The 17273-nt window shown below is 35.4% G+C and overlaps 2 protein-coding genes across 9 annotated transcripts in view; one reads left to right on the top strand and one right to left on the bottom strand.

Annotated features, from left to right (window-relative positions):
• LOC113064437 (rap guanine nucleotide exchange factor 1-like) overlaps positions 1 to 13782 on the top strand; it is a 38957-nt gene extending 25175 nt beyond the window's left edge. For 4 of the 8 annotated variants that reach the window (XM_026235285.1, XM_026235284.1, XM_026235290.1 and 1 more), the window contains 16 exons: positions 1780 to 1938; positions 3755 to 3901; positions 4902 to 4988; positions 5078 to 5166; positions 5259 to 5355; positions 6289 to 6364; positions 6538 to 6622; positions 6700 to 6792; positions 7850 to 8035; positions 8106 to 8190; positions 8301 to 8395; positions 9446 to 9524; positions 9623 to 9724; positions 9841 to 9938; positions 10680 to 10808; positions 11966 to 13782. In XM_026235285.1, the coding sequence (XP_026091070.1) occupies positions 1780 to 1938; positions 3755 to 3901; positions 4902 to 4988; positions 5078 to 5166; positions 5259 to 5355; positions 6289 to 6364; positions 6538 to 6622; positions 6700 to 6792; positions 7850 to 8035; positions 8106 to 8190; positions 8301 to 8395; positions 9446 to 9524; positions 9623 to 9724; positions 9841 to 9938; positions 10680 to 10808; positions 11966 to 12116 (1758 nt within the window). In that variant the 3' untranslated portion in view covers positions 12117 to 13782. The remainder of the gene's footprint in view (positions 1 to 1779; positions 1939 to 3754; positions 3902 to 4901; positions 4989 to 5077; positions 5167 to 5258; positions 5356 to 6288; positions 6365 to 6537; positions 6623 to 6699; positions 6793 to 7849; positions 8036 to 8105; positions 8191 to 8300; positions 8396 to 9445; positions 9525 to 9622; positions 9725 to 9840; positions 9939 to 10679; positions 10809 to 11965) is intronic. The other 4 variants (XM_026235291.1, XM_026235292.1, XM_026235287.1 and 1 more) reach the window with 3 other exon arrangements.
• Positions 13783 to 14238: 456 nt separating this feature from the next.
• Positions 14239 to 17074, bottom strand: uck1 (uridine-cytidine kinase 1). The gene is made up of 7 exons (XM_026235283.1): positions 16793 to 17074; positions 16316 to 16475; positions 16060 to 16156; positions 15811 to 15953; positions 15457 to 15551; positions 15309 to 15357; positions 14239 to 15229 (listed from the first exon to the last, which is right to left on the bottom strand). The coding sequence occupies exons 1-7, from the start codon at positions 16880 to 16882 to the stop codon at positions 15030 to 15032; spliced, it is 834 nt and encodes a 277-aa protein (XP_026091068.1). The 5' UTR covers positions 16883 to 17074; the 3' UTR covers positions 14239 to 15029.
• Between the last annotated feature and the right edge of the window lie 199 nt (positions 17075 to 17273).

Genomic DNA, 17273 nt, shown 5'->3' with positions numbered 1-17273 from the left:
AAAACAAAAATGATTTCCATGTTGAATTCTAAGTGGACTGCAAAAAAATTCCAAAGTATAGTCATTGCCAGTGCTTTAAGTGGGCCGGTACGCACCAGTACTCAGTACCGCCACTTCCAAATATAGCTCTTGAGCGTACCGCCACCTCTCCGTGCGCCCAGAACGTGCTTGTAGCGTACCGGTACGCTCATTTGGACATCTGTTTTAATAGAGGTTTTAATCTTTTACCTGCACTGCCGATTTTCAGAGCGCCCTTCACAATGTAAGCTTCCTAATTCATCCCACCCAGAGCAGAAACTACATTACCCATTCACCCTTAAGTTATACAAGTGAATAGCTCATGTGTCGCTTTTCCCACTGTTAAGTGTCAACAACTCAACGTGGCCGGAGAAGGTGTGTGAAACTCGTTGTGAGTTATACTAAAGCAAAATCTTGAGTATTTATTGTCTGATAAACATTAAAAACTGTCTGCGGAGGTTGAGTCGTCCTGCAGCCCCCGCTGGCTGTTCATTGGCTGCAGCATCTTTTTTCTAAGTTCTAAAAAAATGCCGTAGACGGCAAGGCACAAATTTAGATATTAATTTATCTAATTAATCTATAGCCTATGCACCAAGACAATATGATATTTTTGTCCCCTTTTTGTTTTAAAGCTTGATGAAGAGAGAGAGCGCAAGTTGCTGCAGCTGCGAGGAGGACAGTGATGCACGCGTACAGGAGTGATTGACAGTTCGCGGCACTGTGTACAAAAAATACTCCGCTACACAATTATTTCTTTATTTTCGTTTAAGCTTATTAACGTTAGCGTTACAGAAAGGTTTGATTTACGCACTGTTACAACAGTCATTGTTTTTTTTTTTAAACAGTGACATTTGAGTTCATGATTTTAATGTTGCTGTTTCTTGTGGCAGACTAAATGAAGAGTAATGTTTCTTGTGGCAGACTGAAGAGTAATCCGGCAGAGTTTTATACTGAAACTTTCCGTCTAAAAGTCCTTCCTGGGTCTTATCCATATTTCTTTGCACGTTGAACACACATAGGCCACAACTGGAAATAAAAAAAACTGCAACCGCGTTAATTGCGTTATTTTATTTTAACGCGTTAAATATTTCAAATTAATCTAATGCGTTAACGCGCTAATTTTGACAGCACTAATATATATATATATATATTATAATAATATAATATATATATATATATATATATAATTTATTATTTTTTTTATTATTATTATTATTATACATATTATCTAACTTGCTAAATTTTTAATAACATTTTCAGATATATATATATATATATATATATATATATATATATATATATATATACATATATATATATATATATATATATACATATAATAAATATATATATATAATTGTATTTTTTATTAAACATGTATAACTTTCAGAATTGTTTTATTCTATATATTTAGATGTATAGTAGTTCATAGTTTTCTTCTCTTGTGTTCTTTTCTTCTCTTTTTTTTAAAGGCAACATGAAAATCCTATTTAATTTCTTACTAAATAAGATAAAGTTATTACATGCGTGAGAGTTATATAATATAGTAAATGTAAATATTTTAATACATGTTACAGAAATAATGATACACATATATATAAAAAAGAATGTTAAAAGCATTACATTTCATGCTGCCTTTAAATCATTTTCTACTTTTTTCTTGATATGACTTACCTTGCCTTTCTTTCTTTTTAACCTGATTTCATCTTTTGATCTTTCCTCTCTTTTCTTGCTGTTCCATGTTTCTGTCTTACGCTCTAGGCCTCCAACACTTCTCCTCCTCCTTCATCCTCTTCTTCCTCTTTTTCAATTCTCCCTCCTTCTGCTGGGCTTCAGGAGGAGGCGGAGCCTGCTCTTGGCCTCAGCCTATCAGTGTCTAACTCCTTCCTCAGTGGCCACGCCTCTTTGACCACACCTGTGGTGAGTGCTGAGCAGTCAGGAGTGTAACGCACAAAAATATTCTTTCTCTTTAATAAATATATATTACAAAATGATCAGTCAAAATTTTAACATTTAATCCAAATTTAAAAGATTTAGCAAGTACTTCTTGAGCAGAATATTATTTTTATTGTATGTTTGCTTATGTATCATCTGTTTTCAGTGTGTTCTGCTCATTTTGTGTGTGGTTTGGACACACATGTGCTCTTCATATGGTTTTATCATCACTTTTCATGTCTCTCTGCGGTGGTTATTAAACCACTGTTCAGATTTGACTTCAGTTTGTGAGTACAGTTTGTGACTTTTGGAACCAGAACCGAAGCTGAATTAAAGTTTAAGTCTAAAAGCTTATTTAATCTTCATTTATCTGTTTATCTGGGTTCAAGGCTTTAATTCCAGAGCTTATCAAAATGCTCTTTAATCTTAATGTAGCATTAAAACTCAGTTTTGGGTCTGTGCCTATGGATGCTCCATAGAGAAGTTATTTTACTGCCTAACCCTGGCATTCAGTTGCATTTGATTAATAACTTCGATGTAATCACTAATTACTTCTATTGCTCATAAAAGACATTCTGCTCATTACATCAGAGGAGGTTTGTGTAGTCAAACTTTTGATTGCTGGCATAAAACTGGGTTTTGTGCACAAGCTGTGAATTATTTGACAGTATCTTTTGATCTATAGAAATGTGTTTTAGACTTTAGATCATTTGGAAGGTGCCATTATTTATATGAAGGAAAAACAGTTTTCAGTAGTGCACCTGAGCAGATCAGCTCTTCCTGCATGTTTCATCAGTCTCATGTCGTATGAAGCTGATATTTTGTCTAGAATTTCATATTCTACTGTTTAGCATTACTTAGAAAAAAAAAACGAATGTACGTCATGTCCTGACAAAGCATGACATGTAGTGGTTCTAGCATTAAATCATTTTCCTGTCCTCACTGAAAAAAACATGCATATATATATATATATATAAAATACTATATATATATATGTGTGTGTGTGTGTGTGTGTGTGTGTGTGTGTGTATAATATAGCCTATATATATATATATATATGTGTGTGTGTGTGTGTGTGTGTGTGTAATAGTATGTAAATAATACTAACAGAACGCTAGTTATTACAGAGCTGGGATTAGCGAGCTGTTTTTAATTTTTTATGGAATTCTTTTTCCCTGGTGATGAGTTCTAGGGACTAGGTTGTCATGGTGAGGGAATCTGGGAATTGTCCCGGAATGTTCTGTGCTCTTGACCCCCAGACCTTAGAGGTCAGAGCAGAAGCAATATGATGTTTATGTGTGTGTGTGTGTGTGTGTGTAAGATTGTGAGGCGGCACCATATGTAAGTTTTTTTTCTTTTTTCTCTTTTCCTCTCTCCTCCGAGTCTCTGTGGAATGCTTACATTCCGGAATGTCACAGACGGAATAGAATGGGGGATGCTCTTCCCGATCTCTCAGGGAAACGTGTTGGACCATGTTTTGTTGTGTGTGTGTGTAATGGGATGATTAGGAATGCTGTTGGTGATCCGGGCGAGTCCCTGCAGGTGCTGAAATCCCTCTAAGACACATCCGGAAGTTCAGCCAGGATTTGACTTGTCCAGCATTGTGTCGTGTCGTCTGATAGATGTTTTCTTTGTATAGCTACAAATGTTAACGTACTGTCCAGGTATTTTAAACAAAACAGAAGATATTTCCCTCTCCATTCTCCAATCTTTCCCCTCCTTTTCATATTTATTTTTTTCCACTGATTCCATCTTTCCTCTCATCATTTCTTCTCTTTTCTTCTGTCTGAACCGATCGCAGAGTTCCGACCTGGTTGGTTTGACCAATGCCGGCAGAGCTCTAGATGGTGCGGGTGTCTCTAACGGGTCCTTGACCAGCTCTCTGGTCTCCCTGGCCGTCTGTCCTCCCTCTGAATCTTCTCTTTCTGACTCACTTCTTACCTCTGCGGTAAACACACAAACACGTTCAGTAATGATCTTTTCTTACCATGGACTTGAATGGAATTTCAAATTAGGCAAATCATAATCACTTTACAATAAACTTGTATTTTGCATTTCTATTTTAGCATTAATGACTAAAGATGTCCCCAAATAGAGTTGCAGTTGTCTGAAAAGTATAGCTACCTTAGAAACACATGCAAAATTATGTGCAAGTCCTTGTGAACGTGAAACTACATTGTGCAAAACAATGTAAATGAGCGCCATCTAGTGCTCAGTTTCTGTTTCATATCATTTCTGTTTTCAGAGTAATGTCTAAAAAATAAAAGAGTGGAGCAGTGTGCCATTACTTTTTGAAAAAACTAGACAAATCACACGTGGGACCATAAAAGAGGGTCCTGGACTGTGTTACTTACTATTGTCATTTTTTGAATTCGATTTTATTTTAATATTTTCATTTTAGTTACATTTTTAGTCATTGTTTTCTCAATTTTCTTTCTTTTAAATAAGACTGCATAGTTTTTATTTATATATTTATTTCGATCCTTTATGTTTAGTTATTTAGTACTACTTATTTTATGTATTTATTTATTTATGCATCTTTAAATATGGACATTGTATACCATGTAAGCATGTATTATATTTAAATGTGTATATTTTGTGTGTGTATATATATATATATATATATATATATATATATATGTGTGTGTGTGTGTGTGTGTATAGTTCATATTTTTTAGTTTTGGATAATTTATTTGTAGTTATTTTAGTACTTCATAACTATAGACCATAAGCAACCATCTGTGACAATTGTGTAGTTGCAGCACTTTTGCATTAAATAATTTCCTCAGAAAATGTAAATGATTGTGTATTTTATTTGGTCTGTTTAATGGTGTTTTGCACAGAATTCACGATCTTACGGTCTGTCACCAGAAGTTTTCACAGCGTGTGTTTCATGGTGAAGACTGAATGACCGTCTGACCGATCTGTCCGTGTTGTTTTTGCTCTAGAGTGAAAGCGTCGATGAAGGCGGTGAGGGAGAGTATGTGAACCTGTACTCCTCCACACAGGCTAATGGAGAAAACACACACCGCACTGTAAGTGTGTCATTGTGTTAAGCTGTGTGTGTGTGTGTGTGCGTGTGTTTGGAGTGCAATCATACAGTACATTTGTTTGAATTCTTCAGGACCAACCCTCATCATGCGATGATGTGCTTCAGGACCACACCCCTCACATACCCACATCCAATAGCAAGGAAGCTTTGTCTAAGGACAGGTATGAACTCCGGACTTTGTGCATGTGTTTGCTGTATTATCCACATCTCAGAGATATGAAAATATTTGTGATACATTTTCTCTCGCTCACAGGCCAAAGGAACCCAGTAATGGTCAGACTGATGATGTTGATGAACTGTCCCTCATTGATCATAATGATATTATGAACCGCATCACACTCAAAGCAGAGGTAATAATACTGTTTAAAGCTTCATTAATAAACCTTTATTAAACCACCGTTATGGGAATATTAGGATTGATTTGATTGATTAATTGCCATTTAATTCATGTTTAATTCATGTATATGCATTTAATTATTTATGCATTCATTTATGAATTGTATTTATTTATATATTTATATATGCATTTATAAAAGTGTTTATACATGGATTTCTTTGTGTATTTTTTCATGCATTTCTATATATATATTTTAATGCATTTATTCATTTATCCATGCATGCATCTTTAAATATGGACATTTTTAAATATTTTATACCCTGAATATTGTGCATATATTCAAATATGGCCTTATTTTTAAAAAATCCTGTTTGAGTTGTGAAGATTAATAAAATCTTAAAAGTCAAAGAAATGTTAAAAAAATATTGTTATGCAAAGATATAAACGGTTTCGTCAGGTAGAAATTGGTCTTGCATGAGGGCATTATTTATACAATTTAAAATCTCATTATCTGGTAACCTAAAACAACAGATAAGTCGTGGAGAATCATTGGTTAAAAAAGGGTGAGAAGCTGGAAAATTGTTAAGCATTGAATTAGTACTTACTTTACAGATTTTATATCTGTCGAGGCACAAATAATGTTAAATTATGGGAAAAGAATGAGGAATTGGAGAGAAATGAAGCTAACAGAGCTGTGATGGAAATCTGTTGCGTGTGAATATTTGATGCATTGTGTTTTTTGATACGGTCAGAGCTTTTGTCTGTTGTCTCCAGTATTTAGAGAGTATTTATGTAGTGGTTGATGCAAGTCTAAAACACACACACACACACACACACACACACACACACAGACGTCAGCTGGTGCAGTGCTGCGATGGGCAGCAGGAGCCAAAGTGAGCCGGACTTCAGATGCCTGCAGTAATAATTCTCTCTCTTTCTCTGATAGAATGATGATGGTCCTGATGTGAGAGCCGGGTCTGGAGACATACTGTTAGTCCACGCTACAGAAACAGACCGCAAAGGTAATTCACATGCTTATTTCATATGTCATAATTATTCTGCATTTGTGTGTTTTCTCTTATAATTAGCCTTTAGCGTGTCTGTTAGACTGATTAATTCCTGCAGTATCTGTGAGATGATGGTTTGCTGTGTATCTTAAGTGTAACTGAATCATATTTGTCTGTTTGTGTTGTAGATCTGGTGTTGTACTGCGAGGCTTTTCTCACCACTTACAGAACCTTCATAACGCCTGAAGACCTTATTAAAAAACTGCACTACAGATATCCTTTCTTATTATTTGATCTGTTAGTAGCAGTCAGTCTGGATGTGTGTGTGTGTTTTCTTAACAGCGCTGCACATATACTCGCTTCTGTCACAGTCCAGACACCTTTAGGAAGCGTGTCAGTAAAAACACGTTCTTTGTGCTGGTGAGAGTCGTGGATGAACTCTGGTGAGTGAAGCTAAAACTACTCATAATGATGTACATGACAAACTACTAACAGAAGGTAGCGAAGTTGAAGCTATTCATGCTTTATTTTTGCAGTCAAAGCTGTATTTTATCTGCTGCAAAACACAGCTGGGGACTTAAACTGGAATAACAACATCATATGCACGGACAATGTTTTTTTTTTATATAAATCAATATTTTTATTCAGCAAGGATGCATTAAATGGCTTGAAAGTGACAGTAAAGACATTTATAATGTTACAAAAGATTTCTGTTTCAAATAAATACTTTTTCTTTTGAACTTTGTAGTCATCAAAGATTACAGAAACAAAATGCATCACAGTTTCTACAGAAATATGAACTGTGTTCAACACTGATAATAGTCAGAAATTATTATCTTTGAACAAATTCCTGCATTCTGGAAATTTATTATAGGTGCTAGAAGATCGGATCAAGTGATAATTGATTACATTTGTTTTGTTTTGAGCAAATTAATAAGTAACAATTAATAATAAATACATACACACACACACACACACACACACACATATATATATATATATAATTGTTTTCAATTTGAATAGCTATACCTTATTTACACTGTTATTTACATATTTAAATTATTATTATTATTATTATTATTTTGTCACTTCTGGTAACTATTTATTAAGAGCAGTAATATTGTGAAATAATATTACAATTTGAATATATAGTAAAATGTAATTTTATTCCTGTGATTTTTAGCATCATTCCTCCAGTCTTCAGTGTCACGTGATCTTCAGAAATCATTCTAATTTGATGATTTGCTGCTCAAGAAAAATTTCTGATTATTATCAATGTTGAAAACAGTTGATTTTTTTCTGTTTTTCTGACTCAATTATAACTCAACAGCATTTATTTGAAACGGAACTCTTTTGTAACATTATAAGTGCCTTAACTGTCACATTTGATCAGTTTAATGCGTCCATCTTGAGTAAAAGTATGAATTTCTGTCAAAAGCAGATGTTTGATGGTTAGTGCATGTGTGATTGATCTGTCTCTCGCTGTTGTCCGTGTGTCAGTCTGGTGGAGCTGACCGAGGACATCCTGAGGCAGTTGATGGATCTGGTCTTCCGGCTGGTCTGTAACGGAGAGCTGAGTCTGGCGAGGGTCCTGCGAAAGAACATCCTCGATAAAGTGGAACAGAAAAGGCTCCTGCGACACGTGCACATGCTCAAACCTCTCGCCGCACGAGGCGTCTCGGCCAGGTAAAGGTCAAAGTTCAGGGGTCATCGGGACGATTCTCAGCTGTGTGTTTAATCGGCTCTTTCTCCAAAGGCCCGGCACTCTGCATGATTTCCGCAGTCATGAGATCGCCGATCAGCTGACGTTGCTGGACGCAGAACTGTTTTACAAGATAGAGGTAACACACACGTACTGTTTTACTTGATATAGTAATGAAATAAAAAAAAAAGAGTTTTGAAATTTGTGGGTGTAATAAAGTGCTGTTTTCACTGGCATCACTGTCTTCAGATTCCTGAGGTGCTGCTTTGGGCGAAGGAACAGAATGAAGAGAAAAGTCCAAATCTGACCCAGTTTACAGAGCACTTTAACAACATGAGCTACTGGTACATATTTACAGAGACCTGCAACACCTTGTGGATAATGCACATAAAGCATTTCTCATTTCTCTTGTGATTGTCTGGCTTTACACTCAATTCTCCAGCAAACAAGGTTGTGTACAAGTACAGAGATTACTAATGAGGAAGAACTAGGGTTTGGAAATGTGTAAATTAAATTTGAAGTTAGCTTTTTACTTGTAATTTAGATATAGGGCCTTATGAGATCCATTGTACACTATTTTTTCCCAAATTCCATTTTTCCTGCTTTAATTATTAGATTTCTTTTTAATGGTCGAATGTCATTAATCTGAAATCATGACATACAATTTAACTGCAATTCATTGAAAGTATAACTTTTTTTTTTTTACGAGCCCTATTATTAAATCTTTGTTTTTTTTCTCCAAAATTCAGTTTTACGTTTACATTTTTTAATTAATTTATAATGGGTTAATGGTTTAATTAAATATGAATAATCAGTCTAATTAGTTTAGTTCATAAAACAATTTAATAATTTATAATAATAAAAAAAAAACGATTTAAAAAGTTTTATTTTTCAGAAATTCTATGTTTTCTGTTGTAATTTTTATAGATTTAATAAAGTGCTCGTATTATGGCATTTTTTAGGTTGCTTTTTGGCTTTAGGGGCACTTTTATTATCACAAATGGTATTTAAATTAAGGCATAAAATATCAACACAGTAATTAATCTTATAAAATGTAATCAAATGAAAATATAACAATTTCTTTCATTTTTGGCAAACAAAGTGATGCAAAACAGAGGTTTGTTGTTAAAATTTATCATGGAAGAAAAATGTTAATGTTACAATATTACTATTATTATAGTGATACATACGTCACAATTTAAAGTTAAGGTAACTTTTATTTTGATTGGCTGGCATTAAGATCTTTGAGTTTCTGTGTGTTTATGATATGACATTAGCTTTATCAAGCTATAACCTTATATTCCAGCCTAATGTCTTTAATGTTTCCCGTCATATTAGTTCAGTATCTCTGTTATCCAACTGTGTACTCAAATGTGATTCCTCCGGTCCACCAGGGTGCGCTCTATAATCATCCAACAGGAGAAAGCTCAGGACAGAGAGAAACTGCTGCTCAAATTCATCAAAATCATGAAGGTAAATAGAGTGTGGTTTGAAGATTATGCTGTGGAATGATTATTAAACATCACTCGCTTTATTTTCTGAGTGATTTAATGTTTCTGTCTCGCTCGTAGCACTTGCGGAAACTGAATAACTTCAACTCTTATTTGGCGATTCTCTCGGCGCTGGACTCCGCACCAATCAGACGACTGGAATGGCAGAAGCAGACGTCTGAGGTCAGTCTCACCAGTCTGACTTCCTCCTCACTGCCAAAACTAACTTCATTTAATAGTATCCGACCATATGAAATCGGAAAAGAGTGTATATCTAACCCCCGTCTCTATTTTTGTAGGGTTTGGAAGAGTACTGCACTTTGATTGACAGTTCGTCGTCCTTCAGAGCGTACCGAGCGGCGCTAGCAGAAGTGGAGCCTCCATGTATACCATACCTGTGAGTTTGTGTCCAACTAAACTCAACTGGAGGAAAATAAAACCAAGAGTCTGAAAAAATGAGCTTCTAAAGCATTTCATGCTCATGAAAGACAGCTCTTTCAGAATCAGACGACTCCACAAAGGATTTGCAACGTTTGAGAGTCAGAGAAGCAAAAAAAAATTCCTACTCAATTGAATTTTGACCTGCATAAAACTAAGTGCACCAGTGTTATTTTAGGATTATTTGTATATTATTATAGTAGTTATTTATAATAAATTTTTTATATTTAAATTTCAGTTTGTTTTAAATTTTAGTCTTTTTCTTTGCTTTTGTCATTTTCTTATTAGCTTTTTAAAAATATTATTTAGCTTTATTTTTATTTTAGTCATTTTTAGTTTTTTATCACTTCTGCAAACGTATTTCGGTCTAATTTTCATTTTGGTTTAAGTTTTCCATTTTTATTTTATTTAATCTTCATTTTATTTACCGAAAATTATTTGTAAGAGTTTTTGTGAGCAATAAAAAAACACTGACATGCATGTCTGCTGAATTTCACCACTAATGCCTTTATTAAATAAAACTAAAGAGTAACTCGTTTCAATGCTGTTAAATAAAAAGAACTAAAATTATATTTCATGCTAATTAAATATGTATTATTAAAAATGAACAATCAAAACTGTTAATCTAGTGTATATTTGACATACACACACACACATGACAGTTATTGATAATTGTTTAATGTTCCTTTTTTTCTGGCAGGGGTTTGATCCTTCAGGACCTGACGTTTGTTCACCTCGGAAACCCAGATTTTATTGACGGTAAAGTGAATTTCTCCAAGCGCTGGCAGCAGTTCAACATTCTGGACAGCATGAGACGCTTCCAGCAAGTGTGAGTAATGGCTGGCCTGAAACCCAGCGCTTGATGAGCATGAGATTAGATTAGATTACACGTGATTCATGAGTTTGGGGTGGACTTTGATTGAACTGATTTGTAGAATGAAGCAATGAGGCTTGAAAGCATGTGTTCAAAATCACATTGCATCACTGTAAGGCCGCCATGTACGAAGAAAACCTTTATGGCATGAAGTCATGATGCGATGCTGAATCATTTTGAGATTAAATGAAGATTTTAATTGATAGATCGGACATTATTTGACCGAGATGCAACTATTTGAAAATCTGGAATCTGGGTGCAAAAAAAAAATCACAACACTGAGAAAATCACCTTTTAAAGTTGTTGAAATGAATTCTTAGCAATGCATATTACTAAACAAAAGTTAAGGTTTATATATTAACAGTAGGACATTTTTTAAATATCTTCATGGAACATGATATTTACTTAATATCCTAATTATTTTTGGTATACAAGAAAAATCTATAATTTTGACCCCTACAATGTATTTTTGGCTATTGCTACAAATATTCCCCAGAGACTTAAGACTGATTTTGTGCATTTGAAGATGTTGAAATTGACAGTTATGACAGTCATATATAATTACACAATTATGACAGTCATATTTATTACAATTGTGACACAAAAAGTCCAAATTATGAAGTTGAGTCATATATATTTATTATGACAGTCAACATAAAAAGTCTAAATTATGACAAACAAAACTATAACAAATAATGACAAAAAAGTGGAAATTAGATATACTGTGGGTCATTATGATGTTGAAATTATGACAAAAAAGAAACTTATTATTTTGACAAAAGACCAGCAATGACACAATCATATTCATTATGACAGTAATTATGACAAGTCAACATTGACGTCTTGATTGACAAAAAGTCATAATTATGAGAAATGAAGCCATTATGAGATAGAAATTCATACTTTTAGTTTGTCAAAAGTGATTTTTTTAGAGTTGGAACTATTTAGTTTTTTCATGTGTAAGATTTTCATTAATGTATGTTAACATGAATTATAATATGATGTTTTTAATTTATTAATGAAGTTTAATATTATATGCATTTCATATGTCAGTTGCTGATTTCACTAGTAACTGATAAAAAAAATTGAATTCTCTTTAATTCTCTTTGTAGACACTACGAACTGAAACGCAACGAAGACATCGTCTCGTTCTTCAACGACTTTAGCGATCACCTGGCGGAGGAGGCATTATGGGAGCTCTCGCTCAAGATCAAACCACGAAACATCTCGCGCCGCAGGACAGAGCGAGAGGAGAAGACCTAGAACCTGGAGCCCTGGAGACCATTCACGGTGAGACCTGAACCTCCTGCAGAACCTTGGGAACCCATGCTAGCGTTCTTAATCCGGTTCTGGAGCTGAACTGGGCTGAACAGAGACACGCAACATAGACAGACATTGGCAGTATTTTTTTCCCCGACTGAGGACTTTCAAAATTCACGAGGGGAATCCTAATTCAGTATAGATATGCACTCGTGCACACACACACACACACAGGGCTGGAGAGGACCCCAACGCTGTGATATAAAGCTCATACATCTTGCTATGTTTGCGTGTGTGTGTGTGTGTGGCTGTACAGAAAGACACACTCTAAGAGGGCTTGGGTGATTTGATATTAATGCACTGTGCCTGATGGAGTGAGTTCGTGTTTGCAAAGGTCTGATTCAAGCTACGATTCGCCCGTATGGGTCGATTGGGAAAAGAGGCAGACATGTGTGCAATCCTATAAGCGTTTTATAAAGGAATATTCGCTGATTTGTTGAAATGATTATGTTTTGACAGATGCAGCAAGTAACTGACCATATAGACTATATTCATTTAAAAATTAAAGAGTGAACTGGACGTTTGGACTCATTTTTCATGTTGTCTTGCAATATTGTTTTGTGTGTGACCATATGCGACCCTCATCACAGCTGTTTCCCCATCACAACGCCCCTCAAGAGAACCGTCAAGAACGTGTGCTTTTTTTTTTTTGCCTTAAAATAAAAAGAAAAATTTGCATTGTGACGACATTTTCCGGACTAATTCTTTTCATGCACATTTCTTTCTTTTCCTAATTCTCAGTGGCTTTCAAAATGCAAAAAATAAAATAAATATATATATATTCAAATAAAAATATATTAATTTAAATTAAATAGCAAAGTGCATTCATAAGGTACAAACATAATAACATTGAATTAAATGTATGCTAATTTTAAGGGAAAAATGTGTCACATTCCTAAAAAAAATAAAAATAATAAATTGTTCATAACTCCTTTATGCAAATTTTTCACACGTTTACGTAAGAATGGTTTATGAAAGATTCAAATAGAATTTTTTTTATTGTTCAGTACAGTAGAAAGGCTTAATTGTCATGACTATAGTGTCTTAATGGCTTTTTTTCCCTTTATCCAAAATGAATTTATATTTTTTTGTTTTTGGATTATTGCAAAAACTACTTTAACATTTACCTGTGTGATCTTTGATGTCACTGAAGGGGCGGGGCTTAGTGTTGCCTGGCGACGAGCAGATTGACAGTGAGTCTGTGGAGGCTTTTGTTTCTCTTGGGATGCGTATGATATGTTCTGTGTATATGTACATGTACAGATGTGATGTATAATATCTCATCACGTAAAGGGCAGTTACGAGGAAATATATTTTCAAACCAAATGAGGCATACACTAAAATAACATTGAAGCAAAAAACTTGAGGACTGAATATGCTGTGATCTCTGGGCATCAGAGAGCGCTGTGTCTGTGTGTGTGTGAATGTGGCTTTTCTGCAGAACGTCGTTACTCACAAATGGGAGAAGGGAAGCTGAAGCCGCTTTCTTCAGTGTGTGTGTGTGTGTGTGGCGTCTGTGATGTTTACCGACTTCTGGGATTTTTTCTCCTGTTACACCTGTAACATCCTGTATATTCAACCACCAATAAAACTGCTCTCTTTGAATTGACTTTGAGTTTTTCCAACACTACATTCAGCATGTTTACACCTACTGCTATTACCAAATAAATTATTACTTTTATTCAGCAAGGATGCATTAAGTTAATCAAAAATGGCAAAAAATGTGTTTATGTTGCAAAAGCTTTCTATTTCAAATCAACGCTGTTCTTTTGAACTTTCTGTTTATCAAAGAATCCTGTAAAAATGTAGCAAGGTTTCCAAAAAATATGAAGCAGCACAACTGTTTTCAACACTGATAATAATCAGAAATGTTTCTTGAGCAGTAAATCAGTATATTAAAATGATTTCTGAAGATCATGTGACACTGAAGACTGGAGCAATGATGCTAAAAATACAGCTGTGATCACAGAAATAAATTACATACTCAGATATTCAGAATCGGTACTATGGTACAGCATTACCACATACAGTAACTAATACCATGTTAAAATAAATAGACTTCAAGTCACGCAAGCAGGTTCTCTTTAATATTTAAAAAAGGTTTGTACAAGAAAAATGCAAAACCTGTTTATAAATGAACTATTTTATAATGATATTTACATTTAGAGACATATTACAGAGTGAGGTGCACAACAAATTATACAGAACATTAAAAATAAAGAATCACATCAGTGATAGTGACATTATTATTTTAAATACTACACTATCACTAGAATTCACTAGAAGTATTTTACTTCATCTATTTCATGTCTTAATCCTGACCAAACGAGAGTTTCTGATCTAGACGAGGCAGGAACACCCAGAAGAAGCACTGAAACTTTGTTTCAGCTGTTTAAAATGCCTTTATACTTGACAATAGTAGCAAAAAGAGGTGACTTCTTTATTCTATAGGTGTAAGCTACAGTTTTATGAGACGGATCAGGCAGTGAAATACAGACTGGACTGTTTGTGTCGAGTTTACTCTGTTATAGCTACCAACTGTTATAGCTACCATCATAAATATATGAGTAGAAATTTATCAGATTAGCATCTGACAATGTAATGTAGGACTATTTTATATATACAGCACAGTTCCTCTTTGAGGAAGATGTGACTACAGGTTAAAGGTCACGCTAGATGAGATAAAAACAGAAGGCATTCTTAAAGGAACAGTTCACCAGAAAATGAAAAATATTCCTTTAAATTCTATGAAAATGAGCCTGACAGAGAGTGTGTGTTGGAAGCATGCAGAAAAATTCAAGCTTTCAGTTTTTTGATCGTATGACTCTCTTAAGTGTGTGTGTGTGTGTGTGTGTGTTAATGTGGCCGTGTGCTGGGCTCCAGTAGGGGGCGTTTCACTGGGACAATCCCACCTCCGCTAGAGTGCTCACTGTGTTCGGCCACGCCCCTCTTTAGACTCCGCCCGTGGGCGTGTCCATTGACAGAACCCCTCTGCCATTTGCAGATATCACCGTTGAGGATGTCCTGAATATGCTGCACAATGAGGTTGATGGCCACTAAAGAAGATATAAAAGAAACAGTTTAGAAATGCAAGGCTTATTCTTGAATATGTATTGCCTTTTGACTCATATTTACCCATGTTATCAACTCCGCGCGGTATTATGACATCGGCATATTTCTTGGTCTGAGAGATTGGGGAGAGATTTCAGATGTCATGAATGCATGGCATTACTATAACACAACTCTCAAATGTGATTTCAGCTTCAGCTGTGTGTTTTCTCACCGGAAGACAGAACTCTTCAAAGGCTGGTTTAACAAACGTGGTGTACTGCATGAGGATCTGCTCCAGATCTCGACCTCTTCTCATGTCACGCAGAACTAAACACATCATCAACACCCTGTTAGGCTACTTACTCTAATATTTGCATATACAATGTGTGTATGTGAAATAAAAACCAAACTGTAAAAATCAAAACCTGTACCTAACAACAATTTCACTGTCATTTAAAAAATTAAAAAAAAAAAAAAAATGCTATAAACACTAGATGAAAATATGAAATGTGTATTTTATATTATATAGCATAAAAAGACACGTGTTTGTGCGATCCGTTTGCTTCAACTATCATTTGTGCATTACCTCTGCGAGACAGGCGAACATCTGAGTCTGTGTCCACAAACAGTTTCATGTGGAACATGTCTCTGACTTCCTGTGTGTAGAACACCAGAATCCCCTCGAACAGCACCACATCAGCGGGATACACACATATCTTCTCCGGCAGCCTACACACACACACACACAAACACACAATTGACAGTCTGTTATCAGACAACCACACGTCAAGAGAGAGTTTACGTGTCATTATAAAGGAAAAGCTTGTCTTATTGCCTGGAATGGGTGACGAAGTCATATGTAGGAACCTCCACCACCTTTCCTTCTACGATATCCTTCAGCGTCTGACACATTAACTCTGTATCAAACGCATCTGAGAGAGAGAAAATATAAGAGTAGTGCATTAAAAAATGCCATCATGTCATTTTGATGACTTTCTCACAGTGTTTTTGTGTTTTATGGGCATAAAGATCCAACTGCATGAGCTTGAGTAAATGATGACAGCACTTTTATTCATTTTTTTTTTTTTTACCTGGATGGTCGAAGTTGTACTGGCCTTTCAAAGCTTTGGATTTCTGTTCTGGAGTGAGAACCCGGTAGAAACTGTCCTGGCTGACGATAGTGACCTTCCTCTGGTGATGATCCACCTTGTTCTGTCCCAACAGCTCCATGATTTTTGCACACACTGTGGACTGACAGGAGAAAACAGCAGTTAATGACCTGGACTGACAATGTTGTTTGTATTTGCATCATTACAAGCTCCTGTTACAAGTGGACACTAGATTTTAAGGGCCTGTTGCTTTAGTGTATGTGTGTGAATTATTTACATGTTCTTATTATTACATTTTGCATAATGTTTTCTTGTGCATTTTATAGATTCTAATTTAACTCACATACATTTCACTTAAATGCAAACATGCACTATATATTTAAGGCTCAAAGATGTAGGTTTGCATGCATTAAAACAGCAGTATGGATCGGTTTCCATCATGCATGTTGTGTTTCGTACCTTTCCACTGGCTGTCCCTCCGCTTACCCCGATCAGGAAAGGACGGTGACGCGGCCGCTCGGTTTCACAGGACAGTCCGGCTGAATTCATGCTGGTACAGTAACAAAAACAGCGTTTTCTTCAAGTATGGAGTGAGGCTGAATGCATAAACTCGTTCTGTAAATGATCGGGCATCAGTTGGAGGCTGTCTGGGAGGTGTGTGATCGATTTCCGCCTGGTTTCACTACCAGCCACGGCCGATTCAGTACTCCAATGTTACTGTGCACGCAGTTAGTAAATGTTTATGGTACATTTCTGTTCCTCTGGGGGCGCTCGGTGACTCGGAATGTCGGGTTCTCATCGAGACTCATTCAAATATAATGAGTTTTTTTTGTCTTACTGGAGACATTTGTATATCAGAAAGTATCATCTTTTAAATCTACAAACGCCCGAGATTCATTCCTGACAATAAGTTGAAACCGCTTCAGTAGAATGATGTTTT

Source organism: Carassius auratus, chromosome 46 (assembly GCF_003368295.1).
Source record: "Carassius auratus strain Wakin chromosome 46, ASM336829v1, whole genome shotgun sequence".
Classification (NCBI taxonomy): Eukaryota; Metazoa; Chordata; class Actinopteri; order Cypriniformes; family Cyprinidae; genus Carassius; species Carassius auratus.
This window is presented reverse-complemented; position numbering and strand designations above follow the sequence as displayed.

Coding starts and splice junctions, on each gene's coding strand:
- uck1 (XM_026235283.1), bottom strand. CDS start 16,882: ATGAATTCAGCCGGACTGTCCTGTGAAACCGAGCGGCCGCGTCACCGT. Junction 16,476..16,792: donor GAGGGACAGCCAGTGGAAAG/GTACGAAACACA, acceptor TTCTCCTGTCAG/TCCACAGTGTGTGCAAAAAT. Junction 15,358..15,456: donor TTGAAGAGTTCTGTCTTCCG/GTGAGAAAACAC, acceptor CCAATCTCTCAG/ACCAAGAAATATGCCGATGT.